The sequence below is a fragment of the Paroedura picta genome, chromosome 2 (genome assembly GCF_049243985.1).
Source record: "Paroedura picta isolate Pp20150507F chromosome 2, Ppicta_v3.0, whole genome shotgun sequence".
Taxonomy (NCBI): Eukaryota; Metazoa; Chordata; class Lepidosauria; order Squamata; family Gekkonidae; genus Paroedura; species Paroedura picta.
The window spans coordinates 6,511,743-6,534,649 of NC_135370.1; the positions used below are offsets into that span (position 1 = coordinate 6,511,743).

Genomic DNA, 22,907 nt, shown 5'->3' on the forward strand with positions numbered 1-22,907 from the left:
AAGCCAGGCAGATACGACCAAGGAGGCCACCCCATGGCCAAAGCTGCCTGTGAAGGCCGTCAGGAACAGCACCACCGCCGCAGGGAGCAGGAGAGCCTCGCAAGCTCTGGGAATCTCTGCAGCGCTGCCAGGTACCGGCCGGGCCCAGGAGTCGCCAGCTGGTCTGGGGTGGTCTCAGGGCAGTTGCGTGCTTGGGCAGAGGCTGCCGAGAGCCAGCGTGGTGGTGCGGTCAAGGGCAGGGGCCTGTCATCTGGAGAAGCGGGTTTGATCCCCCGCTCCCCCTCCTCCTCCACATGCAGCCAGCTGGGTGACCTCGGGCTAGTCGCCTCAAAGCGCTCTCTCGGCCTCCCTTCCCTCACAGGCCACCTGAGAGAAATCCTGATGGTGCTCAGAGACTATGGAAATCAGATGCAAGCGAGGAGGTCTCTTACTCTGGAGAAGACATCGGAGGTACAGTTGCAGAACCATTTCTTTCTCAGTTGATTTATCTCGCTTGCCGGAGCTGACCCCCCACCGCTCGGCCTCCCTAAGTGCTACCAAGTTCGAGCCTTAGGCATTAAAGCCCCCAAATAGAAAACTGTGACATACGTCCAGCCAGAGCTAAGAGAAACGGAAAAAAGGTAAGAACGGCAAAGAAAAAGGTTCAGCGGGGAAGAGGGATCATGCGGCTTGCTGGAGTGGGGGAGCCAGCTTGGTGGAGCGCGTAAGACCAGCGGCTTCTAATCGGGTGAGCTGGGACTGAGCTGAGTGACCTTGGACTAGTTGCAGCTCTGATAGTGCTGTTCTCACAGATCAGTCTCTCCCAGAGCTCTCTCAGCCCCACGTCCCTCATAGGGTGCCTATTTTGGGGAGAAGAGGGGAAAGAGATTGGAAGCTGCTCTGACACTCCTTTGCGGAGAGAAAAGCAGCATATAAGAACCAACTCTTCTTCTTCATGGAGGAAAGAGCCCCAAAAAACAAAAGCCTTACCCCAGCTGAATCTATTCTGAATTCAGCTGGAGCCCCAAAAGAACCCTAGGCTGAAGATATTTCTCAGTGGGCAGCATTGTATCAAAAAATATGGTCCTCGTCTCCTGTTTTTCTACATCTTTAAGCTTAATATGTGGATAAAAGAGTTGGTTCTTCTATGCCGCTTTTCTCTACCCGAAGGAGTCTCAAAGCGGCTTCCAGTCGCCTTCCCTTTCCTCTCCCCACAACAGACACCCTGTGAGGGAGGGGAGGCTGAGAGAGCCCTGAGATTACTTAAGAAGAAGAAGAGTTGGGGCCATTTCGCACGGCTTCAAAGTAGCAGAATGGTTGCTATTTGGAAACGCTACTAATTTGCCATAACCCACGACGTCGTAGACAATCTGCAACAATCCTGAAACCAATCAGCAAAAAGCGCTTCGTTGTGGCGCTTTCAGGGGAATCCAGAAAAGTGGATTCACCCTCCGGATAGCGATACACTCCTGCAACCAATCTGCAACAGTAGCGCTAAAGACCTGTGCGTTACCATTGTTGCTGGTTCTTCAAAGTCCCTCCCCCTGGCTCTCTCCTCCAAACTTCCGGCGAAGCGATCGCCATTTTTTTTTCTCCGAGCGAGCGGGGATAAACGCACCGGCGAGCCTCTTTCTGTTTAGAGGCTTCCCTGGCTTCAGTCCTTCACCTTTAGTCACTAAGCACAAACCACTGAAAAGCCCGTTTGCTGAAATAAAGTCCCTTTATTTTTTACAAATAAATTCAGCCGAAAATGGGGCCCGTGAGAGGGGGGGAGGGATTTTTTTTTTATCACTCGAGGCAGCGTGCAAACGATCATACAATCAAACGACAGCTCACATTAGGCAGCTGGATGGGTCTCTCCGTAGCAACGAATCTACCTAGATTCGTTGCTATGGGTCGTTTTTTTAAAAAAAAAACCTTCCTTAAAGGGAAAGGGGCTGTTTGGGAGCATGCTAACGGCTGCCCATTGGCTGCTTGACGGCCAGGGGCGGGACGAGCTTGGCAATAGCGCTTCCTTTCTAGCGATTTCTGCCGAGACCGGAAGCCTGTGGGAAACGCTAAAAAACGCAACTGATTCCACTACAAAGGCAGGTATGCATAACGACGAATTCCACTATTTTAAATGGCGATTTTTCATTCCGCAAACAATTTGCAACAAAGATCCCTGTGCGAAAAGGCCCTCAGTTCTTCTATGCCGCTTTTCTCTGCCCGAAGGAGTCTCAAACCGGCTTCCAGTCGCCTTCCCTTTCCTCTACCCACAAGAGACACCCTGTGAGGGACATGAGGCTAAAAGAGCCCAAAGGAACACGAAGTCCACTGAGCCAATTAGTTGTGTCTCAGCAGTTTGTCACCTGGCTAGGTCCGTCTGCTCAGATCTCAGCAGCTAAGCCGGGCTGGCCTTGGTGAGTCCTTGGGTGGGCGACCTCCACGGACATTCAGGGCCGCTAGACATAGGCCAGCAATGGTCAGCCACCTCTCTACCACTCTTGCCATGGCACACCCTGGCCCTGGGTTGGCTGTGCTTTCCACCAGGCAGAAATCTGGCTCTTTTAAGGCCTTTCCTTGACATTTTCATCTTCTTGCCTTTCTCCTGAACACTCTCAGGACCTGAGGGTGTCCAGAGGCTGATTCGAACTGTGCTGTGCTCAATATACGGCTGAATGGTTTCCCTTTCTTCCCCTTCACCTCCAGGATCTGCAGGGCCGTGTTCCCATTAAGGATCTCATCACATTGATCGAGTGCTACGGGCATGCGGCCGCTGGGGCCAAGACAGAAGACCTGCTCATGCTGATCGAGTTCATCATCTCAGAGCTGCTGAGACAGTTCCGTGCGGGCTACAAGGTACTGGGAAACATCCGGAGAGCCTAGCTGGATCTGGCCAGGGGTCCTCTAGTCCAGCATCCAGTCATAACCAGAGGGCAGCCGGTTCTTCTGGAGGGCCAACCACAAGGCAGAGAGGCCAAGACCTTCCCCTCTTGTGACCTCCTCACTCTGTGCTCCAGAGATTGACTGCTTCTGACTGTGGAGGTTTCCCCAGTCACCAGGGTTACTGGCCACTGATATACTTCTCCTTCCCGAATCTCTTGAATCCCCTGGAGAAAATGGCTGCTTCAAAAGGCAGATTCAGTGACATTCTGACCCCTCCCCTGCAACACCTGCCCTCCCCAGACTCCGCCCCCCAAATCTCCAGGAATTTCTCAACCTGGAGCTGGCAACCCTACCTTAACCCTTTCACATCATGCTGCGTTGCTAAGAATTCGGGTGCAAAAATAATGGGCCTTGTGGGTGTATTATTTCCCCAAACACACACGCAAAGGTGGCCCCATAATTGTTTATGACTCCATGGGAAAAAGAAACTGTGGAATGATATACCTGGAAGGGGGCCTAAAGACCACCCAGTCCACCCCCCTGCACTATGCAGGATGACCTACAGGATCCCCGAGCGATAATCCGGTAATCTGCTTCCGTTTCCCTCCCAGGAGGGAGAGCCCACACGTCTGGAGAAGCGAATTCCCCATGAGCAGCCTGCGTTGCTCAGAAGCTCCTCCCAACATCCGGCTGATATTCCCGCCTCCATCCTAGGGAAGCTCCGCCCACATTGCAATGACGTTCCTCCATCCCTTCCGAGGTGACCCGGAAGAGTCCTGCAGCGATGGCAGGGCAACGCTCTGGTCTTTGGGCAAAGACTGTGTGGTCCATTTGACTTCTACCCTAAAGCTTTCGTCCGAAAGCCAGAGTGTCACCTCACCACCACTGACCTCATGGCGTCACTTCCGGGTCACACCGGATGTGCCGTCCCCAACGGGATGAGGTCTCTTTGGGTAGTGACATAGATGTACTGCTGCAATATTGACCGGACCCCAGTCTTTTCTGGGTAAGGTCCCCCTCCTAGTCAGATCACTGGTGTTGGCCAGTGGGGCCTGGTGGCGAGGGACAGCCCCCTTCCACTGGAGGGTCTGGCCATTCTAGCTGAGATTGGTCTCCGTATAAACTCTGGGTCGTTCCCCTGGTGAAGACTTTCCTGGTGGTCCTGGAAGGGTTTCCCAAATTGCTGGGGGTTCATTTTGTATATCTATTTTTTCAGTTGTTAAACTTTTATCAGGTGATACGACCAGAAATGGTCATGCCAACCCCCCCCCCAAAAAAAATAAATTTGGGAGTTTCTTGAAGCCTAAAGAATGTTTCAGGGGTTTCTCAATTGTAAAAAAGAGGGGAACGTCCCAGCCAGCTCCTGGGATTGCCTGCGTGAAGGACGCTGGGATTCCCGTCTCCCCCCAGCTGGGCGCCTCCCCCCAGCACCCACTCCTGGAAGGTGGTCTAACCTCTCTGCACCCTGCTTCTTTCTCCTCCGTCCAGAATCAATCACTTAAAACAGCCTTCCTGAACTCAGTCATCCTGATCAGCAGAGCCCTCCAGGGGAGCCGGAGGCAAGATTGCCCCCACAAATCTGAATTGCTGAAATGCATAATAGTAAGTCAAAGTGGAGGGGGAAAGCAGGGAGGGGGCTTCTGGGGGAGCGAGTCTCAAGCTCGGGACGTGCTTGGAGTGCGGCCTTGGGGTCCTGAGGCTGCCAGTGGAGGCTCCTGGGACCCCCGTTCGACTGGCCCAGACCCTCACAGACTTCTCTGCATCGTAGCGACTCAAGTGAGTGCCCCTGCGGGAATGGGCGGCCGTCGTCTGGCCAGGGCTGCCACCTCTGTGTGGAGAAATGGGAATGGGGCCTGCGGAGGGCAGGATCTGGGGAGTGGAGGGACTGGAGCGGAATCCCAGGCTTTGTCTGGCATCTTCTGAGGGAACCTTTCCAGAATTGGAGTCCATGGACATCTGGAGAGCCACAGTTGGGCCACCCCTGCCTAAAAGCATCACTTGGAAGTGACCCTCTGTCTGTGTGTTTTTCCACTGCAGGAAATGATCGAAGAAGAGCCCCAGGAGTCAGTGTGCTTCCCGATCCTCCACCTTGCTCTGACCACCATTGGCTCCCTTACGTATGTACCCAAGGTTTCCTTCTCCTTAGCTCTCCTGGCCAGGCACCTTGTGCCTTGCAGTCGGAGAAATGCCAGGCATCCGTTGTGAAGAGAAGGGGGGAGGAACAACCCAAAGGAGACTAAGGAAAGGATGTAGTTTGAGGGCAGAAGAGCTTCAGGTAGGGTCCCCAGGTGCCCACTTCAAGGCAGACACTTCCTGTGATGGCAGCCCTTGTCCACCCAAGTGAGAAGTATCAGGTGCCCTCCGAGGCTGGCGGGCAGAAGCAAGACCCAAACCATGACCATTTCTGCATAGAGGTGGACAATTTGTGCCACCTCCTGCTTGTAAAAGTGCGGTTGTAAACTGCACACTTGATCGCTTGCTGATGGGAGACCCCTCCCGCATTATTCTGCCATCTCATCATGGCTTTTCCGTTCCCGACAAGGTGGCGGAGAAGCCGGAAGTGTGTACAACCTGCAGGTTTCTTCCTGCTCCTCAGGTTGTCAATCATTGTAAGCCACCAATCCCCTCTCAGTGGTGGTTTGGGGGATGCAAACATTCCCTTCTTCTTCTTCTTCTTCTTCTTCTCCTTCTCCTTCTTCTTCTTCTTCTTCTTCTTCTTCTTCTTCTTCTTCTTCTTCTTCTTCTTCTTCTTCTTCTTCTTCTTCTAAAGAGTAGTTGCAAAAAGTAGTTGCCTCTATGGGTGCCTCACATCAGCAGATCCTTCATGGATGCTCCTTGCTTGCTTCTGCAAAGCACCTGACCTTCTCTTCCTCAAAAAAGGAGGAAGTGGGTGAGCTCAGATTAAACAGAGCACATGGCTCAGAATTCCCTGCAACCTCACAGTGATCATTAGGTGTCACTAGTGAGCTGCTTACACTGCTGAACAACAGCCCCACAGGGCTGACTTCACCAAATTACTTGCTGATTGCCATCCCAACACAGCTCTCTTAGGGCTGTTTCCGCAGAGCAGTCCTGTCAGAGGACTCTCAGCCTCACCAACCTCCCAGGGTGTCTGTTGTGGGAGAGGAAGGGAACGGTCCCACTTCGGGACTCCTTGGGGTCGTGGATATTTAAAATCATCTCTACTTCTTCTTCTTCTTCTTCTCTTTAACTGGGACCCCTCAGACTTGGCATCTGCTCTGCTGTGTGAGAATAAAACATTCAGAGCAGATCCTGTTGAATCGACTGTAGGGGGAAGGTGTGTGCATCCTTGGCGGGGTGGTGGGGTCCTAATGTTTCTCCACCCCCACCTCCACCACTGTCTGTTTTATTTGCAGTCTCCTGAAGCCTGTGCTGGACTGTGAGGTCAGATCCAACTTAGTGAGCAAGACCATCAAGAAGGTGTATTCTTTACCAGCTCTCAAAATGACCAAGCTGAAAGCAGGCAGCTCTACGTACCCAACGCAAACTCAGGTGCCTCCCCCTCCCTGTCCAGGGGTCAAGACTGAAAAACATGGTCTCTTGGCCAGGAACTAAGTTCAGATTCAGAGACAGGGCAGGTGGGATGGGACTCATCTCCTTGCAATTGGACACAAGGGATCGCCTGACCCATGCCTGTGGTTTCAGAGCATGGACCCCCAGCGTGGTTTTTGTGGGCACCCTGAGAGCAGTCTACCGGGCGCCCACCAAGGGCTCGTGGCCCTGTAGTCCAACTGGGCTTCTGATTGGCCCCTGGGAATTTGGTAGGTTGTGCAGACTTCTTAAAAAGTCGCTTCAGCAGCAACCTCCCCCTCAGCCCAAGATGCTGGTTGGCTTCTTCTTAGAGATGCCTAACCTCATTCCCTGCCTTTTTGTGCCTGGCTCCGCCCCCTGAGGCAGCCATGCTGTGGCTGAGCCCATACTCTTGGGTAAGGATTCCAGAGGTGCCCATGGGCTTAGGAAGGGCGAGGAGCCCTGCTTGATAGGGGGGCCGCGTCGGCCTGCAGTCGAACATCTGGATCTGAGACTTTGTTGCTGGCAAAACGGCCTCAGTATTGCAGAAGAGAGAGTCAGTCAAATCCAGCGTTGCCAATTTATGGATTGGGAATTTTGTATAGGTTTGGAGGTGGAGCCTGGGGGGGCGGGGGTGAGATTTTGGAAGGGGATCCCCAGGACTTTCCCCCTCTGGAGTTGGCAACCATCAGCAGAGGGTCGCCACATTATCCTGGATTTTGTCCCTCAACTTTCTCCTGTCCTGCTGCATCTTCTTTCTACTGTTTTAGCTGCTGACTCGTGAAAACATGAGCAGAGCCCTCCTGGATCAGGCCAGTGGCCCATCCAGTCCAGCATCCTGGCTCACACAGCGGCCCACCAGCTCCTCCGGAGGGAGGGCCAGCGGCAAGGACCAGGCCTGCGCCTGAGTTTGCCTCCTGGCCCTGGGATTCAGAGGATTAGTGCCCCTGAATGGGGAGGATCCCTTTAGTCACAATAGCTCTCAGCCACTGACAGACGTCTCCTCCATGAATTGATCTCCTCCCCTTTGAAAGCTGCTTGTTCTTTTGGACATCATTGTTCCCCTCCTCGAATTTCACAACTCCCCCAAGCAAACATCCCAGCTGCTGTTTCTCGATTCTCCCACCCTCTCCCTGGAATGGCTGGCCCCAAGGGGGACTGTTTTTGCAACGTGGGGCCAATGGCCATTTGGCAGGAACTCATTCTCAGCCCAGTGGGACTGGTGGGAAAGGGCTCAGTCGAAGCTGCCAATCTCTCCCTGCACCCTTCTTCCCAATGCCAAGAACTCTCCCCTGACCAGGCCCTGAGGATCGGGGCCCCAGGGGGTGGCAAAGTGGACCCATCCCCTGCCCTCTCTCTGGAAAGAGGAAAAGGGTCTTTCTCTCTGGTTTCTCAACGGTATCTACGTAGCCATCTTCTTGGACCCCACACATAGTTGCCTGGTTATTCTCCTCTTATTGTCCCCTCCCCTCTCCTTTTCTCTCTCCCTTTAGGGCTAGCAGAGAGTATGCCAGCCTCCAAGTGGGGCCTGGGGATCCCCCAGAATTGCACCACATCTCCAGACGGCAGAGATCAGTGCCCCTGGAGGAAAGGGCGGCTTTGGAGGGGGGACTGGGTGGCCTTGGACCCCACTGAGGTCCCTGTTCTCCCCACACTCCTCTTTCTGCAATGCCACCCGTTTGCTTTTTATAAACGCAGCCTCAGGAATGGCGGCCATTTGGCAAGTGAGAGCTGTGTCCCAGAGGCTCACCCTTGGGCCTGTCCTGCTTGCAAACGCGTCTGGATATTCCACTGGAATAGAAGCTCTGCTTTCAGCAGCCCTGGCCACATCTGGCAGACTGATCTTCTCCGTGCCTTGGCTCATGCTAACGGCGTTGTCTTCTCTCCCTTTAGGACTTCTACGAGCAGACGATGAGCGCATGCAATTCAGTGCTCACCAGCCTCCTGTCCGAGGTGCCCAACATGGATGGACTTCAAGAAATATTGATAGTAAGGGAACTAGTAACTACTCTAAGGCCTAATAAAAGCATAGTATCATAGAGTGGGAAGGGGCCACCCAGGCCATATAGTCCAAGCCCCTGCTTAATCCAGGATCGAACCATAGAGTGGGAAGGGGCAGGACAAGCGTCTAGTCCAGCCCCCTGCTCAATGCAGGCCCAGCTTAAAGCATCTATTCCATGGCATAGAGCAGGCATGCATGGCCTTTAGGGAGCTGCTTAGGTGGCCTACTTGGGATTTCCCTGGGCAGAGCCCAAGGAGAGGAACATCCATCAAGGCCACCGCCCAAAGTGGCTGTTTTCTTGGGGTGAGCTGTTCTCTGCTCCCTGGAGGTCAGGAGAGAAACTCTAGATCAGCCTTTCTCTACTTTCTAACCATTGAGAAAGCCCTGAAACATCCTTCGGGCTTCGACAAACCCCAGGAGGGGTACGATCGTGCAGAATACGGTTGGGAAGCATAACTGTGGCCATGCCCACTCGGGGGCCCACCCCTCCCCACCCCCTCCGGGCCCATCACTGGCCATTTTGGGAGGGGAGAGCAGACTGGCATGACCATCTGCGGTCATATCACTTGAGGAAACGTTTAACAAATTTAAAATATGTTTACAAAACCCATCCCCTCCCACCCCTGCAGAAAACCCTTCCAGGGCTGTTCCAGGAAACCCGGGCTGAGGAAGCCTCCTCTAGGGGGGAGGGCGCTCAGGGGCACCCGCAGCAAGGCCTGCCCACAGCGAGGAACAAGCCAGCTCTCCAGTGGGGAGAGGACCAGCCCATCGAGAAAGGAAGACCACTCCATGGGAGGGGAGAGCTGGGCAGGACGGGGACCTCCGAGGGGTACGATGCCGTGGAGCCCACGCCAAACACCCATTTTTGCCAGGGGAATTCATCTCTGCTCTCTGGCGAGGAGCCATCCTTCCACTTTAGACCCCCAGAACTCTCTCTGTGCGTCTTCAGGGTGCCACTGGGCTCAAACGTTGTCCTTTCCCAACTGGCCATTCTGGGAGTGGTCCTGGAACGGAGACTTTGCTGGTTCTGGTTTTGCTCTCTGTCTCCAGTGTGCTCTTTCTTCACAGCACACCAACGGCTGGATGGAATCGGAGATGTCCCACGAGCGGGAAAGAGCCATGAGGAGCACCAGCCATGTGCTGAAGTTGGCCGCCGAACACCTCGATTTTGACGTGAGCATCCTTGGGAGCGGAAGAGCCCGTCCAAAGGGGCACATCCCATGACCGAAATGCCAGGCATCTTGTTGGATCCCCCGAAGCAGCTCCAGCAGGGCTCTCCTGATGTTCTTATGGAGGCCACAGCCTCTGGGCTCTGTTGCGGGCCTGCCCCAGGAACTGGCGGCCCCGCGTGAGACAGGAGGCTGGACTAGATGGACCCCCACTGGTTGTGCGAGACCTCTGAACAAACAAGCAGCGTCTCATGAAACCTCCTGACCTGACAGCAACGCTGTTGAGTGTTTCAGGTGCTGCTGCAGCAGTGATGCCTCCCAGTCCAAATGCAGCCCGTCAGCTGCAGGAGAAGAAGTGGGGGTCCAGGGTGTTTCCCCTTTGAGGGGGAAGTGGGGGGGGCGAGTCTTCTCTCTAGGCCAGTGAGGCAGCCTTGGGCCCTGCAGAAGGAAAGCACGGCAGGCTTCCTGGGGGCCCCTTCCCACCTCCCTCTCCCTTTCAGGTCTCGCAGGAATTTTCCTTGCTTGGCCAGCTGGTGGCGGTGTTGGGCATGCGGACCATGGACAGCGTGAAGGAGATCGGCCTGCAGGCGGCCCAAGCGATGTACCACCTCCACCACCTGACCATGAGCAAAATGGGTGAGGGGCATGCTGGGAAATCTGAAAACCACCAGCTCAAAGCTCATCTTTATTTATTTGTTTACTGTTGAAATGCTGATTCCGTCCTCTCCTGGCAGACTCGCGGGGGGGGGGGGATCGCAGCACTATTAAAATCCCATGAAGTCCTAAGGGGCCAGATGAAATGTAGTTTGAATTAACGTTTCCAGCAGCAGACAACTGATGGGCAACAAAACTACCCGACTCTTTTCTGTCTCCTGGTGAGACAAAACTGGCCTCATCCTGGCCAACAGATGCTTGTGGATTTTGTCCCTTCTAGCAGGATCGGACTGCACCCCCCCCCAACAGAACCCTCCCTATGTGTGATGAAGCCCCCTCCCAATTCATATATATACATATATGGCCTTTCAAGGCTTTTAATATATATTAAAAGATCTCCTTTTCCCAATTCCTCAGGGCAGCTAAGGAATTGTAATTGTAAAATCATTGCAGCGTAGTATCATAGAGTTGGATCAGCCCCAAGCATCCGGGATAAGGATCTGTCCAGTCACTGCTTGAAGACAACCAGGGAGGGGGAGATCCCCACCTCCTTAGGCAGCCCATCCCACTGCTGAACTAGACTCCTAGAATCCTTGAGTGGGGAGCGGCCATGCAGGCCACCTAATCCCACCCCCTGCTCAGTGCAGGATCAGCCTCAAGCATCCAGGAGAAGGATCTATCCAGCCGCTGCTTGAAGACGGCCAATGAGGGGGAGCTCCCACCTCCTCAGGCAGCCCATCCCACTGCTGAAGTACTCAGACTGTAAAGAAAGATCCCTTGATTTGTAGCCTGTACCTTTCTACCCATAGTTTAAATCTATGACTGTGGGTCCTATCCTCTGCCATCAACTGTTCCCTGCCCTCCTCCAAATGACAACCTTTGAGATACTTTAAGCGAGCCGTCCTGTCCCCTCTCCACCTCCTCTTCCCCAGACCTTTCCTCACTTGGCTTGGCCATCTCCTCTTCACCGTCTCCATTTTGTCCATGTCCTTTCTGGAGTGGGGCCTCCAGAACTGGACATGGGATTCCAGGAGCAGTCTAATCAATGTGGGATGTACGGTGGGACTCGGACATCCTGCGATTTTGATGGGATGCCTCTTTTCATACAGCCCAAGGCTGCCTTTGCCTCCTTTACCGCCGCATCCCACAGTGTGGAAACGGCAAGATATAATGCAAAAGCGGCAGTAGGGACCAGTGGCCCATTCTGCACACACTGGATAATGCACTTTCAGTGCACTTTTGCAGCTGGATTCTTCGAAAGGGCATTGAAAGCGCATCATCTAGCGGATGACCACATGTGGTCCTTCGACTAATTGGAGGTGGCCCCGAGGGACACCTTCTCCCCCCCACCCGCCCTTCCCCCCCGGCCCTTTACATTACAACACACTTTGGGTGTCCTTGTCTCCCATCACTCCCAGATGGGACTATCTCGTTGCAGAGAAACAAGCTCAGGGTAACCATTGATTTGTCATTGTCATGAGTTAAGATTTCCATGACAAGAAAATGTTCCTTATGTTCATTGTTGTGGCGTGTCTGTATCTTATTTTGAAGGGATGTTTAAACATTACCATAGCGATCAGAGAGCGTTAGGGCAGTGGTTGAGAGTAGAGGAGTAAACTACCCCCCCCCCACCGGGCCTCAGTAAAAGGCGTTGAGTGGTCCCCGGTGAGTGGTCCCCGGCGTTGAGTGGTCCCCAGTGATAAAAAGGTTGGGAACCACTGATCTAGCGTGTGCAGATGGGGCCCAGGCGGGCTGCCTGAAGTGGGGAACAGCCGGCGGATGGGGAAGAAACTAACGCTGACTTTTCCCTCCCGAAACATTCTGATTAGTTAAGGAGATGGACAAGAGACCCAAGAACAAGAAGGGGAATATCGTGAAATGGGAGCGAGAAGACCTTTTCATTTCCGGCCCTTCCGTCTTTCATAACGACGCCTCTAAAGTGGCCCAGGTACTTCCCGAGACCGCCGAAGGTCAGAGTCCTCTGTCCTCTCAGGCGAACCCTTGGTTTGATGACTGTGGGGTGGTAGGAGGGTCTTTTTAGCCACCTTGGGCTTTAATGGGGCTGAGCTTTTATGGGGTGTGATCATGTCATCCGCCTTGAGTCCCAGGAGGAAGGCAGACTATACATTTAATAATACTAATAGAATCCTCCTAAAAATAGTCTCCCTCCCAGGCCTTTTCTTCTCCCGCCATCTTTCCAGTTGACTCCCATGGGTGTCCCCCTAAAACCACACTCCAAAAGGCCACGTGGCAGATTTCCCTTTGGGTTTGGAAACTTTCTGGGCTGCGTTTTTAGCAGGACACCCATGGGAAGCCATTCACACTGAGCATGCCTGGGGAAAGTCCATCTCTGGAAGAGAGTGCTAGAGGAACTTCCCCCAGACATGCGCAGTTTGAATGTCCAGGTGAATTCTTTGAAGGTGCAGTTTGTGTAGCCAGCTTTTGGCCCCCCACAGGATTTCCAAAGCCCAAAATTCACAGGTAGTTTCCCCGCCTCTGCTTCGCCACCCTGGAATTCTTCTTTGTGGTCTCCCATCCACGTGTTAGCCAAGGCGGACCCTCTTGAGTTTCCGAGGTCTCATGAGACCAGGCTAGCCGCGGCCAGGAATAACAAAAGAGAAGCCCTGTTGGATCAGGCCAGGGGACGAGTCAGTCCAACACTCGGGGTCTCACAGGGGCCAGAGCCCAGGGGCCTTCGGGTGGTCCACCAGCAGGGCCAGAACTCCTGCCTACTATTACTATAGGAATTTTGGAAGTCATTCATAGGGACATCCATGCTACAGCCCTGAAAAACCTTCAGATTTGGCTGTTCCGATCATTCCAGGAGCGTTGCCATGTTGTTCTGCTGTAGAAGAGGTCGATTCAAGTCCAGTAGTACCTTAGGAATGAACCAGATTTTCTGGGTCTATGGCATGGCCAAACTGTAGCTCTCCAGATGTCCATGGACTGAAATTCCCGCGCAGGGGTTCATGGGAGTTGTAGTCCATGGACATCTGGAGAGCCAGTCTGGCCTTCCCTGGAGACTTCAAGAGTCACAGCTTATTGGATATGTGAGAGAGAGCCAGTTACTGGACCCGAATCTAAGATTCAGATCACATATTGAAGCTGCTATACTGGAGAGGCAACTATGTGAATCTGCCCCCCTTTATCTGTGGGTGGCTCCTGCAAAGGCCAGTGGGCCTCTGGCAAAATCCTCTCTTGTCGAGGACGGCTGGACAAAAGTTAGTTCCCCCTCAGGGTGCTGCAGGGCTCCTGCTTGGTCTCGTTGCTCTTGCAGTTTTCCTTCCCGCTCGGTGTCGCCATGAACAGCCGGGGTGAGCAGCAGGTCCAAGGAAAACCCTCTTTTTGCTTTCTCTCTGTGTCAGGCTTTCGGGGAGCACCTCAGACCCGGTCAGCTCACAGAACTGGTTCTCAAAACCACCAGCAACCTGATTCACGGAGACAGACTCATCTCTCAGGCTGCATCAATGCTGCTGAGATCCTTCCTGGAAGAGTGCGGGACGGATGTGGAAGATGTGAGGAACAAGAGGAAATTGGGGGGGGGGAGCTTGTCTGGTAGTTGTGGACATGGGGGCAGAAAGGGGGGGTCCTGCCTCCTTCCCATATCAGCCCGGGAAGCTGCCCTGCGCTGAATGTGGAGTCCCTATGAATAAGAAAGGAGAGTTATCGAGGAGGAGGAGGAGGAGGAGGAGGAGGAAGAGTTGGTTCTTATATGCCGCTTTTCTCTACACAAAGGGGTCTCAAAGCGGCTTCCACTCGCCTTTCCTTTCCTCTCCCCACAACAGACTCCCTGTGAGGGAGGCGAGGCTGAGAGAGCCCCGATATTACTGCTCCGTTTGAACCGCTGTATCAGTAAAGAAGAGCTGGATTTCTGAAACCCGCTTTTCACTACTCAAAGAAGTCCGAAAGTGGCTTACAAATACCTTTTCCTTCCTCTCCCCACCCCAGAGGTAGGTGGGGCTGAGAGAGCTCTAGGGGAAACTGCTGTGCGAGAACAGCCCTAAAAGAACTGGGACTAGCCCAAGGTCCCCCAGAGAGCTGCATGTGGAGCCGTGGATTCTAATAGGCTCCTCCAGATTGCAGTCCGCCACTCTCAACCACGCTGGCTCTCTCAGGGAGCACAGTCGAGAAATGCATACCCATAAATAGGAAAATGAATGTCCTTGAAGGTGGCGCTAGGTTTTTGCAGGTTCCAGACGGTCTCTCTGACCCCAAGCAATGGATCTTCCGACTATAACTGAAAACTGGCTGGTGGGAAGGCAGGGGCGAGAGGGCAGGCAGGTTGCCTTCATGCTCCCCTTTCCGTCCTGCAGCTGCCCTTGACTGTCCAGGAGATTTACAGCCGCCTCCCCATCATCCGGGATGCCTTCGCCAAGCAGGAGGCCAAGAGGGCCATCTGCTCCCTGGCGTGCAGGCGTGTCGGCGGAGTGGTGGACTGCCTTCTGGAAGTCTCCGTGGGCTGTGACGGGTAGGTGGGGCAGCTGTTTAGGGTGGGTTGTGGGGTCGGGAGATTCCGGGAGGTTGGGGTGATGTTTGGGGAGGAACACAGCAGAGCAGGGCTCCCCAATGCGGTGGCCACGCCCTGATCTTTGGCCTGACACCTGCCAAGTGCTTTCGGGAAGCGGGTGGGGCTAGAGGGGACTTCCCTGAGCCACTTCCCTGAGGGGCCGTGGGAGGTCCAGTCGGCTTCGCAGGGTGGGTGGGGAGATGGGGCTTTGGCGGCAGCTGCCCCCCTGACCCAGAGATCTCACCATGGGACGGAAGGCCTGCAGTTGGGGCCGCCAGTGGGAGTGTGAGCCAAAGCCTGAGTTTCCTTTCTTGCTCTGTTTTTAAAACCGCAGCAATGCCAAGGAGGTGTGGAAAGCCCTGGTTTCCGATCCCTATTCCAACACCAGGCTCCTGAGGCCGCTGCTGAAACGCCTGCAGGGCGAAGACCCCCGCTCGGAAAACTCTCGGAGGCGCAACAGCAAGTCCCTCCTGCCTCTGGCGGTACAAAGCCCCACCAGGACTGCTCTGGGTCCCTTTGGGCCGCCAGCTCCGGGTTGGGAAGAGCCTGGCCATCCAGGGCCGGGGAGGCTGGGCAGGAAATGTTTTGGAGGTGGGAGGAGGGATCTCAGAGGGGGGACAGAATTCCCACACCACAGGAAAAGCTGTGTCTAAAACAGGACAGTTTGAGAAGCCGTAAGCCCACTTGCTTGCCGTCTTTTTCTTCATTGCCTTTTCCTTGCGGTGACACGCAAAACGGTCGTTTCTGCCAGGCCGCTTCCATCAGTTGAGCAGAAAAGCGCTTTGCAGTATTTTACGAGTAACAGAGGGCTTATAAGTCATGATTCTAGTGTAAAAATGCATTCATCATACCATCTCCCTCGTTGTTATGATTGTTGTTGCTTGTTATTCTTGTTCAGCTAAGTTATCTGTAATCTTTGCTGCCTTTAAAGGTGCTGTTAGACTCAACTTTTGTTGTGCTACTTCAGACTGACACGGCTACGCACTTGAATGAATATGAATCAATAAGTATTAAAGAGTACATAAAGTATTAAAGAGTACGCACTTGAATGAATATGAATCAATAAGTATTAAAGAGTACATTTCGTTTTGTACAAGACATTTTGACACTTACTGTTATCTGTAAGTCAATGAACTCTTAAAGATTCTCAAAATTCTAAGAGGACGTTGTTCTCTTAACTGGAAAAAAGAGGCAAGCATCCATCCAGAAAAACAATTTATGCTGCAAAATTGATAAAGGCTTCCCAAGTGAAGGTGACATCAGCAGCCAAGGAGAATTGTTACCCGTAAGCCTTTGTTCCTGGAAATTGTAAAAAGAAATTTGCTTCGACCATAGCTGCTGAAAGCCATTGTTTTGGGTGTCACTACAGTCAAAACCAAATTCAGAAAAAGAGAGCAAGTTTGTTGATTGCATCTAAAATTGTCCTGTTTTAGACGCAGGTTTTCCCCTCCTGAGTCTTCTGTTGTGGTGGAGGGATGGTGCCTAATGCCAGACCTGCAGAGTAGCCCTTGTCTCCGGGGGAACTGGTCTCTGTGGTCTGGAACTCAGCCCCTGGTCTCTGCGCAGGGTCCGCAGGAGGGGCTGCCTGGCAGGTTCTCTGGTTCTTGGTGGCCTCTGTTGAATCCATCCCTCCTTCTCCTCCCCCCAGGCCACCAATGCCTTGCGCTGGATCCTGACCCTGCCCAACGCTGCTGAAGTTGTCCAGGGAAAATTCCCACACCTGCTGATAGCGCTGGTGACTCAAATCAGTTACTCCCTGGGATCGAGCAGGAAAGGATCCAGGAGGTCAAATTATTCTGAGGCCTCAGAACCATCCGGAGTAGTGAGGTAAGAAGCCAAGATCGGAGATGGGCCCGGTTCTGCTCTCCCATGAGACAGGGACGGATCTCACCTGTCCTTCAGGTACAAGCTACTCGCTTCCCCCCACAATGGCAGCTGACGTCTTTTGCCCCTCCTCCATTTTATCCGCACAACAACCCTATGAGGTAGGCTAGGTGGAGAGCATGCGATGGGCCCATGGACATCCACTGAGATTTCACAACATGGGATTCAGACTTTGTCCTCCTGGATCCTGTCTGCGCCGGAGGAGTGAAGTAGCACGTGTAGATTAGGAACGTCCTGGTCTTTTCCAAACACTCTGCCCGTGTCCTCATTGGCTCCTGCTCCTTTGAGCACACTTGCTCCCAATTGCTTTGGGAAGAAAACTATTAGTCAGTTAGACTGTTAGGACCATCTCTCTCCTCTCTTCTTCACAAAGCTGCTTCTCTTCTCAATAAGCTATTTAGTCTTCCAGCAGCCAGGGCATCTATAAACTCTGCCAACAGAAAGGATGACTACAAAAGGTCTGCAGAGGAAGGCAATGGCCACCCACCTCTGCCTTCCATTGGTCTTGGAAGCCCCTTCCGGGGGTCCCCATCAGTCACTTGCCCTTGGAGGGCTCTGGGGTGTGTCTGTGCCCTCCACAGTGGCCATACCCCTGATTTGGCCAGGCCAGGCTAGGCTAGCAGCAAAACCCAAGCAATAGACATGCAAAGTGTGGCTCTCCAGATGGCCATAGACAAAATGGCCAGATGGACTTGGACTACAGTTCCCATGAGCGCCTGCCAGCAGGGGCCACCCCTGTCCTTAGAGGCGGTCCGGCTGGGCAAAACGGCTTCTGGGGACACCTTCTCCTTTGCTCCGTTCAGCTCTGGCGTCCAGGCCCTGAAGAACCTCATCGCATGCATGGGCTTCTGCAGGGTGTACAACATATTGACGATACAAGGCACCTGGGACAAACTGCAGCAGCCGGGTACTTTCTTCGAAGGGGTTTTTGAGCTCGTCAGGTAAGAAGAGGCAGGCCAAGAGGGACGGGCCGGCCGGCCAGAAGGAGCCAGCTGCCTCACTAGAGAGCCTTTGGTGGTGGAGCAGAGAATCGGTGGGATTGGGGGCAGGGGGGACCTGAGTGGAGGAGAGGGCGAGGGAGTCCTCCCTCCCAAGCAGCCCTTTTCTCTAGGGGGACAGATCTCCGTCCCCTGGAGAGGAGCTGTGGAACGGGGGGAGCCCCAGCTCCTACCTGGGGTCTGGCATCCCCGTTGTCCATTAGATGCTGCTTCCTAAAAGACAGCACTTTCGGTGGGGCTCATTCTGCAGCCTCCTGAGACAGATTTGGGGATGCCGCATGCGCTGCAGCCGCCACAGGGGTAGCAGGGCCCAGTCGTTCCTGACTTTGAACCTTCGGAGTCGCTGACCCTTTGGGGATTTCGTATTTTTCTAACGCAGGGAGCTGTTTAAATTCACCAAAGTGCACATGATGACGACCTTCAAACTGGCCAACGCATATTTGTACCATCACGAGCTGAAGGAGAGGACAGTTGGAATGGCTTTTTTCACCGAGGTGAGCCCTGGATGACCGGGACACATGCAGACACTTGTGCTGGGTCAATCCGTGGATCATGGCCTACTGGACTCTTGACCTCCTTGAACCCGTTCCCAGCCAGGCAGGACCACAAGGAGATCTCCCTGGGGGCACCAAGACTCTGTCCCATTCGCGGCTCTCTTGCTGTTTCTCATCCGGGGTGTGTAGCGTAGCCAGCAGACCTGGGGGCTGTCTGGCAGCCAGGCCAGGGGCGTGGGCAGGTGGTTGGCCCTTTCCTGGGTCTGCATCCTGACCCCTCGTGTTCCTGGGAGGAACTGCCCCCCAACCTCTTGGAGGCCTCCCCTCCAGAGACTGGCCAGGGCATTGGCTTGTCTCCGGAGATCGGATGGGATCGGGCTTGCTGGAGCTCCCTTCCCGGCGGTGGGGAGGGTGAGGGTTGTCGGGAGGATTGCCCAGAGATCCCTGGAGACCGGGGGGCAGAGGCTGGGGGGTGCTGCTGGGGGGAGAGTGTCCTGCCACCCCGCCGACCTTCCAGAGCGGCCCATTTCACCAGGGGAATGGGTCTCTGTGGCCTGGAGGGAAAGCAGGAGATCTCCCGCCCCCCCCTAGGAGGTGGAGGACTTCGGGGGTCGCTGAGGTCATTCCAAGGTCTGGGGCAAGGACCACGACGGTTTCCACGTGAGGAGGCCTACCTTGTCTGAGCCTCCCCTTGGATTTCCTTGGGAGGCTGAGAGTCGACTCTCGCCTCTCCGCATCTGGGCTTTTCTCCCCTCGTTTCCCAGGGTGAAATTCAAGAGACGCTTTCCGCACCGAGTCCCACGGAGGCAGCCTCCCATCATGCTTTGCTCCCTTCCCCTTTCCCCCAAAATGTGTTTTTTACAACATGGAACAAAAACCAAAAGGGGGGGGGGACCCGGAAGTGGAACCCTAAAAACCCAACGGGTGACAGTTAGGACCTTCAAGGGTTTAAGGACTGTATATATGTCAAAATGATATTACTTTCATATTACTTTTATTGTGCACAATTTTTTTACAAAGCCAAGGAACTAAAAACATCTATGCAGCGCAAAGGCTCTTGCAAAACAGTGTGCTGTGCATTCTATGAACCACTGGAACGACCAAGACGCTCTAGGGGCCGATATGCTCTAAGGGCCGAAACGCTAGGAGGGCCGATCTGCTCGAAGGGCTGGAGTGCCTCAGACGGGGGGGGGGGCCTGGAAAGACCCCTCCTCTCCAGGCAGCAGAGTTCTGTTCCCCCAGCTTTGATGGGCAGACTCCATGGTCTTGTCCCCCAAACCACCCCCCATCCCCAGCCGTTTCCTCCCCCGTGGCAGGCAGCTGGAAGCCCTGTGGGCTGTTTCCTGGGCCTTCTCTCCCCTCGCCATTGTCGTCCCCCAAGCACTGCAGACACACAGTGCAACATCTGTCGTGAGCTTTCTAAGTGACCTCACAATCCCGTGCATTTGACCATTGGGAGGATTGTTTTAATGAGTCGTGCTTTCCTGTTGTGACCTGTTGTCAAGTGCCCCGAGCCAGTATCGTGGAGGGGCCGTGATCTCAGTCCAAGGAGCCCACGTAATCCATAGAGAGTCCACCTCCTAGAGGTGAACGGATCTTCCTCTGTGGCCTGGGCATCAGGAGGGGGGTGGTGGTGGTGGTCCTGTTTGCCCTTGCTCACGACGGGGGTTTTGTGCCTCAGCTCCTGTTCCACAGAGACATCGGACTGAAGTTTGTGAAGCAGGACATCCTGGACGTCCTCAGAGGGTGGATGGCACAACCGTGTCCACAAATGCAGCTGTTCGGTATCCGAGGCCTGGGACACCTGCTGCAACACAACCTGGAAGTAAGCGGATGCCCGCGGGCAGCGATTCCATAGGATGGCCAGCTCTGGATCGAGAAGAGCCTGGAGCTATGGGGGGTGGAGCCTGGGGAGGAACAGATTTGGGAAAGGACTTCCTTGGGAAAGACTCCTTTGCGCAGAGAGAGAAAGATGAAAAGGTGGGATTTGCTGCCAGAGGAGGTTGTGATGGCCAAGGAACAGGCAGCTTGAAAAGGGGATTAGACCGATGAACGGAGGACAAGTCTCTCACTGGCTACTAGCCACGGGGACTGAGGGGAACCTCCACATCCAGAGACAGTCCACCTCTGAATCCCAGAGCCAGGAGGCAACCTTAGAGGAAGGCCTCAGGCTCTACTCCCTGTTGCTGGTCATCCTGAAGAACTGCTTGGCCCCTGTGTGAGACCAGATGGTGTGATAGAAGATAGAGACAGAGTTCAACGAGATCTGAACACAATGGGGAAATGGGCAAATGAGAACAAGATGCAATTTAATAAAGATAAGTGTAAAGTTCTGCATCTGGGTCAGAAAAATGCAAAGCATGCCTACTGGATGGGGGATACGCTTCTAGGTAACACTGTGTGTGAACGAGACCTTGGAGTACTTGTGGATTGTAAACTAAACATGAGCAGACAGTGTGATGCAACGGTAAAAAAGGCAAATGCCATTTTGGGCTGTATCAACAGGGGCATCACATCAAAATCACTAGATGTCATAGTCCCATTGTATACGGCACTGGTCAGACCACTCCTGGAGTACTGTGTGCAGTTCTGGAAGCCTCACTTCAAGAAGGACGTAGATAAAATTGAAAGGGTACAGAGGAGAGCGACGAGGATGATCTGGGGCCAAGGGACCAAGCCCTATGAAGATAGGTTGAGGGACTTGGGAATGTTCAGCCTGGAGAAAAGGAGGTTGAGAGGGGACATGATAGCCCTCTTTAAGTATTTGAAAGGTTGTCACTTGGAGGAGGGCAGGATGCTGTTTCTGTTGGCTGCAGAGGAGAGGACACGCAGTAATGGGTTTAAACCTCAAGTACAACGATATAGGCTAGGTATCAGGAAAAAAGTTTTCACAGTCAGAGTAGTTCAGCAGTGGAATAGGCTGTCTAAGGAGGTGGTGAGCTCCCCCTCACTGGCAGTCTTCAAGCAAAGGCTGGATACACACTTTTCTTGGATGCTTTAGGATGCTTAGGGCTGATCCTGCGTTGAGCAGGGGGTTGGACTAGATGGCCTGTATGGCCCCTTCCAACTCTTCTATGATTCTATGATAGACGAGCGAGCAGGGCTCTTCCGATGCTCTCAGGAAGGCTCTCTGCCCTGTTCTTGGCCCTCCAGGGGGACTGTGTGAGGCAGGATGCTGGGCTAGATGGGCCACTGGTCTGACCCAGCAGCGCCCTTCTTAGGTTTTTAGGAAGGCCTCGGGCCCTATGCCTTGTGGTTGGCTGTCCAAGCTCTTCCCTAACAAAGTGCCCTCCCCAAAGCTCCGGGAATTTCCCAGCCTGGGACTGGACAACCTTGCCTGGGAGGAAGGAAGAATTCCCGCCAGCTGATTGAAAGGAGGTCTCTCTGAGCTCACCATCAGCTGCATCCCTCCCTTGGTCATGCGCGCTCTCTTTGGACCGCGAGGGGGAACATTCTGTCAGGAGAGAAAAGTCAGAGGCAGAATGAGTCCTGCTCTCGGTTGGCGGCACAGGCCATGTGCCTGCGCAGGGAGCCCGGAAGAAAGGTCTGAGCGTGTCTCACCCTCGGTGTGGCCACCTGGTCTCATCCCTCATTTCCTCCCTTCAGGACGAGTCTCTGGAGGCCCTCCTGACTCCTCTCACGACTTGCGCTGTCAGCATGGACAAAAGCATAGTGAAGGAGACCATCAAGACCCTGCAGTCTGTGTTCGATAGAATCGACATGAAAAAATACACCTCCCTTTGCGTCCAACTGATCCAAACAATGCTCCAGTATTTCCATGATGTAAGGCAGCAAGCAGGCAAGACCGTACCGTTGCCACCTCCGTATCGTTGTCCTATTGTATAAAAACCAACTCTTCTTGTTCTTCACTCTTTCCTTCGGCCCCAAATTCATCCCCAGAGATTGTCAGCAGCCTGATGCACTGAATTGAGGGGTCCCAAGAAGGAAGGGTGCATTTGCTCCAAAGCATTAGATGGCCACTTGATTGATTTAGCCACCACCTCCCCCCCCCTCCCATCAAGGCCCCCGGAATTTGGGATTGACTGACTGGATTCCCATTCGTTTTAGGAGGATGACGAATTGAGAAGAATCTCCATGGAGCTCGTTGGCATTTTAATGAAAGGGGTGGCCGTGTCAGATGGCAACTGACACTCCGTCAAGGAGGTAATCTTCCGTAGCCAGGTGCCCCTGCTGATCCAGCTAGCAGATCCTGTCACCAGAGACTTGAGCAGGGGGACAGAAAGCCATTTTGGGACGGTCTGTGTGCTTGGTCTGTTTAGCCTGGAGAGAAGACGATTACCACCTTCTAGTACCAGAATCAATGGGATGAAATGAATTCAAAAGCCTGTTCCACTGAGGAACCGCTCTCACTGTCAGGAACTTCTTCCGGATGTTTGGACGGAATTTCTTTTGAATTTATTTCATCCCATTGGTTCTAGTCTGCAACCCTGGATTTCCTCAGAGGTCTCCCATCCATGGATTAACCGGGGTTGACCCTCTTTAGCTTCCGGTGCTGGACAGATCTTGACTGGTTCCCCCTCCCCCGGTGAGCTAGGAGACCAGTGAGCCATTCTTCCATAGCAGGGCTGTAAAAGTATGTTTGCATGCCCCAACCACCACGCCTTGTAGTCGGGGACCGCCTCCGAGGGTGGAAGAGAGCCGGCGGCCCGGCCACAGCAGCTACATGTAAACGCACATGCGCAGTTGCCGCGCATGCGCGTTTTCACCACTAGGTGGCGCTAACGCGCATGCGCAGAACAGCCGCACGTGTGCGTTTTCGGCAGCAGGGGCGCAAACACGCACGCGCGGCACCTCCGCGCG

At 53.9% G+C, this 22,907-nt stretch overlaps 1 protein-coding gene across 1 annotated transcript; it reads left to right on the forward strand.

Annotated features, from left to right (window-relative positions):
• The first annotated feature begins 662 nt into the window (after positions 1–662).
• Positions 663–22,004, forward strand: LOC143830970 (maestro heat-like repeat-containing protein family member 7). The gene is made up of 18 exons (XM_077324190.1): positions 663–677; positions 2,671–2,820; positions 4,336–4,449; positions 4,885–4,964; positions 6,225–6,360; positions 8,272–8,367; positions 9,449–9,553; positions 10,050–10,185; positions 12,033–12,151; positions 13,569–13,718; positions 14,517–14,671; positions 15,045–15,192; positions 16,359–16,537; positions 17,398–17,535; positions 17,972–18,086; positions 19,768–19,911; positions 21,693–21,869; positions 21,987–22,004. Exons 1-18 carry the CDS (start codon positions 663–665, stop codon positions 22,002–22,004), a joined length of 2,175 nt encoding a protein of 724 aa, XP_077180305.1.
• The last annotated feature ends 903 nt before the right edge of the window (positions 22,005–22,907 follow it).